Raw genomic sequence first — 7,031 nt, 5'->3', positions numbered from 1 at the left:
CGCGCCTCGTCGTCCACCACCACCACGCAGTCCGCCAGCGCGTCCACCAGCGGCTGCTGGCGGCGCAGCTCGGCGTGCAGCTCGCGCGCCGCCCGCAGCGCCGCCTCGCTCCCGCCCTCGCCTTCGCCCTCCGCCTCCGCCTCCATGCGCGACATGCGGTCCTCCGTCTCCGTCAGCCACTGCCTGTACACAAATGTAATGCATATTGGTGTGAGGTGGAGGTGAGGTGGAGGTGCGGTGGGGAGCGGAGGCGCGGCGTACCGGAAGCGCTGCAGGTGGTGTTGCTGAGCGCGCATGAGCGCGGCGTGGCCGGCGGCCTGGCGGCGCATGGCGGCCTGTCGCAGCTGCTCCCAGCGTTCGTTCAGCAGCCGCATCTGCAGCCGCACCTGCGCCCACACGACGTTCAATACAACTCTTATTTGTATAATATGTAAAGAGTGAAGCGTGCGAGCGCACCTCGTTGGCCTCGTCCCGGGAGAGCGCGGCGTCCCGCAGCAGACGCGCGCCCTCCTCCAGCACGCCGCCCACCCGGCACTGCTGCTCCGACAGCTCCAGCAGGAACCGCTGCGGCGACACATTATTTCACGTTTTATTTCATTACCGACTATTACGACTTAATTTGACTGCTCGGACTCTTGTTCATTCATCAAGAGGGCGCCGGAACAGTTAACATTGCATGAACTCATAGAATGGTCACCTCGTGGGCGTGGAAATGTTCCTTGAGCAGCGCGAGGTCGGCGTGGTCCGGGGCGTGGTCCGGGGCGTGGTCGGGCGCGTGTGGCGACGTGTCGGGCAGCGGGCGCGCCGCCAGCCGCTCCTCCGCCTCCAGCAGCCAGGCCAGCGCCTCCTCCAACGCGGCGCCGTACCCGCCCAGCTCCGAGGCCGTCGTCGCCGAGGACAGCGGCCGCGACGCCGGCGCCTGCCGACACAGTGCCATTGTCTGCCCGTCCCTCACTTACCTCGCCCCGCCTCACTGACACTGACACGGAAAACTTCCCAATTCACAGTGCTCGTCTCTTCCAAACGTTAAATACAGTACTCTTTTAGTTATTAAGTAGTTGAAGCATCTCGGCGGCTGGGAACATCGCAAGACCTCGCGGCCGACCAGATGGGCGAGTGAAGCACGCGTTACATTACGAGAAGGTGTGAACGGGCAAGTGTCAGTGTGGTGGCGGCAGTACCTCCGGCGCGTGTTCGGGGTCGCGCATGTCGTCACGCATGTCCTCGCACGCGTCGTCGCGCAAGTCGTCGCGCGAGTGCGGCAGCGACTGGAACAGGCACATGACGTACATCATGATGGACTTCTTGTCCGGGTGCTCCGTGTTCACATCTGCAACCACATCAAGACACAAAGTTTAGTACGTTTCTCAAGTTAGTAGATCGGGGCTAGGGGCGGGGCGACTCACCCTCGGGGTCGAGCAGGCGCGCGATGCCGAGGTGCGCGTGCGCGAGGCGGAAGGCGTGGTCGAGACGCGCGCGCGGCTCGGCGCGCAGCACGGCCGCGTAGTCGAACAGCTGCGGCCGCCAGCGATGCAGCAGCGCGTTCAGCGCCAGCCCGTCGCGCCACGACCGCGTGAAGTCGCGGATGTCCACGCCCGCGTAGTTCTGCAACCGGGCCGCGGCCCACGCACCGGGTCAAACTTTAATCTTTAATCTTCGTTAGTATTCAAATGGAACGATTACACTAAGCGGCCTCAAAAGGCTAGGAAATCGATTGAATCGAGTGAGCGATTTAGTTAGTGACCTGCGTATGGGCGCGGCACCAGGCCAGCAGCGTCTTCTCCAGATTGCTCTGCTGCACATCCGGCAGCAGCTCGCGCAGGTGGCAGTGCACCTGCCAGTGTAGGATGATGCTCCACACCAGTCCTGCGACACGCCACACCCGTTACTCGTCGCGACACGCTTTCCGCAATCCCAGCGGACCCGCTCCTCCATTACTACCCAGTGACGGCACTGGGTACTGTGGTCACACGCATCCGCTACCTCAGTAGATACGGGAGCGTCGGCGACACAGTGGCCATTGGACATGTACCCTACACATCCCGAGTTCGACCGACGGCACATGGCGATAACAAATACCGAAACCGTGTTTTTAATTTTTTAATTCAATACATTTACTGAAGAAGAAACACATCGCCATGTAAACCGCATATATCTGGAAGAAAGGATCAGTCGAACCGCATAAGGCCCGCGTGATATGTTCATGATAATGACGGTATATTGGAATAAAATATAGTGTGGTCAGAGTGCGGTGAGACGCACCAAGGATGAGCTTGGCGTTGCCGTCCACGATGTCGGCGCCGCTGATGTTGACGAGGCGCACGCCGGCCGCCTCCAGCGCGCGCAGCGCCGCGTTCACGTTGTTCAGCTGGTGCACGCGCATGCGCCCGCGCTCCCGCCTCTGCAACACACGCTCAGCTCTCACTACCCGCTCCTCTCTTGGCCCCTCCCCCGCCAGTGCTCGCGGACTTACGTAACGCTGGGCGGTCAGGATCTCCAGCAGCGCCAGTAGCACCTCGCCATCGCGCAGCTCCTGCACCAGGTCTTGCACCGGCGGCTTGTTGTTCTGCAATACGACCACACATTCCATTTACCATGTACGGTTCATTTACAGTTTTAATACTTAGATATAATCTTAACGGTAACGGAAAGGCGCACCTTCACCAGCTGCGAGTTGATCCACTTGGCAAAAGTCTTCTTCTGCACGTCCTCGCGCTCGTCTGCAACAACGAAAACTTTATTATACTTACTCTATAACTCTCATAATGTTCGGTAAACTATTTCAGTAACAGTGGTAGACGCCAGCAACAAAGCACCCGTCGGACGAACGGACGGATCGCCCGGTGCAAAACCATGACCACACAGAAGACAGGCTTCAAGTGGAAGTAATTCCGCGTTTCGATAAATGCCTGTGCCTGCCCGGGACCTAATTTTAAACGTTCCAGTTACATATAACATCACAGTTTATTTAATTGTAAAATAAAAAAAAATTAAAACTAACAAAATAGATGGCGCTATTTCATCTGTTAGTCTCAGTGACTGGGTTATTCATTTGTTTTTTTTTTAAGTTAAGGTTAGGTTATTCAGTGTTTGGATTGCAACCAGATAACTGTGTAAAACAATATCTGCAAGTATTTAAGCGTTGCCGTGTGAATAGGCGCGAGGCCCAGTGAGGTATACAGTGGCGGCACAAAGTACGCGTCTCGTGTTGTCAAAACAACGAGATACGCAGCTTTTATTGAACATGTAACGTTTGTTAATTGGCGGCGATCTCCGTTTGTCCGCGATCAGACATCTCAGTTCATCACAAACAGTGATCCCGCAAGTACTTTTTAAGCCGAAAACATAATAAAACTAATAAGTAGGTATGTACTTTATTAACATAATGTTAGAGCAGTCGTCCAAAGCAGTGATGCGACTCGACGCCAGGCCCCGGGCCTCATCGGATATTTACGTCGACTCTTACATGTCATCGTAGTGTTACGTTATTTGTAATCCTCATACAATTAAAAAAAATACTTTATCTGCTTTAGTTTATAATGATTTTTTGTGTCAGCGGCGACGACGTACGTAGTATTCAGCCCGTCAGCCCGACGAGCAGCCAGGCAACTCGCCCGCGCCACGCGCACTATATTTTTTATCTATCGTATAACCATTTATCACTATTTCGCACTAAAAAACCACCATAGCTGAATGTCATGAAATGAAATGTTTTGCTAATGAATATTGTAAGCGAAGTGCAGTGCGGCGTGCGACTAGACACTTATAGCATCGCATATGACATATAAATACGCTGCTAGCTTTTTATTTACAAAATTGTACCTTTCTCCAATCTTAAAACTTACCATTCTCAATGTCGTTATATTCGGTTTTGACTTTACATTTAAATTAGTTTTTGTTTTTTAGGGTTCCATACTCATAGGAAAAAAACGGAACCCTTATAGGATCACTTTGTTGTCCGTCCGTCCGTCTGTCAAGACCCTTTTTTTTATTTCTATAACTTTGTTAAAAAAATAAGTTGCAGAAAATCCCTCTAAATAATTTTTACATCATCTAAACTTTTATTGAGCTTAATTACGTTGACAGTGTCGCTATGAAGTGGAGCTCCCACTGGAAGAAATTAATATGCTGATTCATGATCACAACTAGTGTCAATTAAGTGCTGGCCGCTCACCCTATCCTATCAATGTAAAATCATTATGAATGTCATATTTTTGGCGCCATCTGCATCTCACTAGTTAGCTGTAAGGGCTCTATATTATGCAAGTACACAACTATGACACTCCTGCCTGCCCTAGTCTCCAAAGAAACCCAACACCCTGTTTGATGTTCCCAGTGATATCTCGGTGTGCCGAGTAATTTTGCATATGACTGGCTGACATATTAATTGTTGAAATGAAAATGAAAACAAAAAAATCATGACATTAAATACCAATTCATGTATAATGTGTATAGATGGTAAATGATGTTTTTATGTAGCAGTTTTTACGTATTCAAAACAAAGTTGCTTTTCCAGATCTTAGTTTACAATAAATTCCAACTAAAATAAACCAAACCACAATACTTACATCAAATTGAAGACAAATTATAGAAAAATATGAAGACAAATAAATGGAGTATCATCATGTGTTAAGTATCAGCTGAGATTTAGTTTAAATAGTTTAATAGTTTAAGTTGTATTTCTTTTCATTTTTATATACTGTACTCATATTTCAGGGCTCATTAAAAACCAGTGTTGAGGTGTCCATGATCCATAACAATTGTGTCTGTATGTTTTTTGTGTTTAAAAGTTGTGTTAAAAAAATAAGAATAACAGAATTATCAATTGCTGTATTCAATTTTATTCAAAATTAATTTGAATCATTGAAGAAACATTTAAAATTCTTATTAATTCTCTAATCAGACTCCCATAGCTTCTTTTTGGCATAACTTGGCAATAAATGTTATAGCAGATGGGGCTGCACTACGACCCCAGGGGAGCAACTGATTCTCTGAAAGGTCTAAGATTGCTCTGCTTATAGCAATATCTAGTGCAATCTTGTACATTGTACAACGCAACACAACTAGGGCATGACAATTGTACTTGCCTATGTTTGTGTGTGCAGTGCAGCATACTTGAATAACATACTCTGGCTCTCTCATTACAAAAATTTTTTGCCGGTTTAAAAATATTGATACATTAAAAAAAATAACCATGAATTCGTCTTTTATAATTTAACAAAAGAAGATTAGATGTAAACCCAAACAGCACCATTAGGATAATCCCAAGATGGTAAAGGATTGTTTATCAAGAACTTTTATCAAGTTTTATGTGCACACTAAATGATAAGATAAAATCGGCTGCGAAAACCTAAAACTGCTGCACGTAAGTAATTAGGAGTTGATAATGTCATCCCGCATCATCACTTCATTGCATCACATCTCAAGTTATGCTCTCAAGGTCCAATTTGTTAAGTAACGTGCCGACGCCTTCGCCACCACCACAATACTTACCAGCGGTGCTCGACTCCATTTTTCAAAAATGTTATTTCCTTACGACGACCCGTTTACAAACAAGATTTAATGTTCGTACAAACTTTCTGTAACATGACAACACACGATCACAACACTTGTAAAACTTTTCACAAACTTTTTAAACTTCCCTGAGGTCAATAGAAGTTGCGTACAATAATCCCGATTGCAACACTTAAATTTAATAGCACTTAAACACTGTCACTGTAAAGTAAAAAATAAAAATGATAATTTTTAAACAAAGCATAAGGCATTATTTTGGACGGCAGAGAAACTATAAAGTACGAGCCACAACTATCCAACTACAGAAACACACACATACACAAACGACAACGAGAGGTGCAAAGAGTATATAAAAAATGGAGAGGTGGGGTGGAAGTGTTGCCAATAACAAATTTTACCCGACTATGGACCGTGTACACGGGCCGTATCAAAATAAAATAAAAGGAAATGCTCTTGAAAAATAGCCAAACTAATAGTTTGCTGTGGTATACTTTCTGATCCATATTTCCATATATTATTAGAAAGGCCGAGAAAACCAGTGGTAGAGCCCGCTTTAACATCTTCGCATGAATTCAGAAGAAGACAGGCGTGAAGTGGAAGTAATTCCGCGTTTCGGCTGATGTGTTTGCGTCCCGGAGGCCTAATTTAGTCCTCTTTCCCTTCCCACCCTTTTTCTTATAAGGAAAGCCGCCTTATGATATAAAAAACATGGTATTTTGTGATTGTGCCTATTTGATTTTTACCATTTTTGATTTTGGCACTAATACTTGCGGTTGGTAGAAGTGGTGAGCTTTCAAACTAAAAATAGAAAAAGAATAAGCTGTCAAGAACTTCAAGTGGCGTAAGGCTGTATGGCTTAGTTCCTTTGCCTGCTCTTTCGAGTGAATAATAAAAACAACAACAACTTCAAGTGGCGCGTAAAAGTCATAGGTTATATAGTTAAGGCGCAAACACTCATTTCAAGTAATGACCTATTTGTATACCTAAGTGTTGGTGCTGTTTTGTAGTGTGTTGGTATTATGATAATAGATTTGACAATAAAAAAGGGATAGGTGGGATTAAATTGATTACGATTTTTTTTTCCATTTTCCTTGGTTTTTCTCATTGAACCAGGAAGCAATAACTTTCTGGTTATTGTTTTCGAATCACTATTGTAATTCAAGGCGAGGAATGATTATCACTCTATGTTTGGAAAATAAAACAAATTTTATTTGGACTCATTATTCCCGGTAAAATCCTAAAGTATTTTTAACTTATATACGGTTTTATTCAATACGTTTTTTCTTCCGTTTCAGCACTTTTTAATATTAAACCATGTAGTTATTATAATATAACCACAACTGTTACAGTTAAGTTGTTCTAAATAATTAAATTAACTATTGTCACATTCAAGAAACCCATAGAAATTGCTATGCCCAAAAAGTCGCAAGTTTTATAATTTTTTCATCTAAAGCCATAAAACACGGTGATTGCTGTAGCATTGGCAACACTGATGTGATGGAAATAACATGTGTATT

General features: G+C 45.4%; 1 protein-coding gene across 1 annotated transcript in view; it reads right to left on the bottom strand.

Annotated features, from left to right (window-relative positions):
* The window catches only part of LOC106121836 (utrophin-like), a 12,534-nt gene that overhangs the window by 3,037 nt on the left and 2,466 nt on the right, over window positions 1-7,031 (bottom strand). Inside the window, exons 3-12 of the mRNA XM_013317664.1 lie at window positions 2,659-2,720; window positions 2,474-2,566; window positions 2,263-2,401; window positions 1,745-1,866; window positions 1,407-1,605; window positions 1,182-1,330; window positions 698-919; window positions 457-564; window positions 262-386; window positions 6-183 (exon numbers count right to left, since the gene is read on the bottom strand). Coding sequence (XP_013173118.1) covers window positions 6-183; window positions 262-386; window positions 457-564; window positions 698-919; window positions 1,182-1,330; window positions 1,407-1,605; window positions 1,745-1,866; window positions 2,263-2,401; window positions 2,474-2,566; window positions 2,659-2,720 — 1,397 coding nt within the window. The remainder of the gene's footprint in view (window positions 1-5; window positions 184-261; window positions 387-456; window positions 565-697; window positions 920-1,181; window positions 1,331-1,406; window positions 1,606-1,744; window positions 1,867-2,262; window positions 2,402-2,473; window positions 2,567-2,658; window positions 2,721-7,031) is intronic.

This window comes from Papilio xuthus, unplaced genomic scaffold, assembly GCF_000836235.2.
Source record: "Papilio xuthus unplaced genomic scaffold, Pxut_1.1 DF826933.1, whole genome shotgun sequence".
Classification (NCBI taxonomy): Eukaryota; Metazoa; Arthropoda; class Insecta; order Lepidoptera; family Papilionidae; genus Papilio; species Papilio xuthus.
This window is presented reverse-complemented; position numbering and strand designations above follow the sequence as displayed.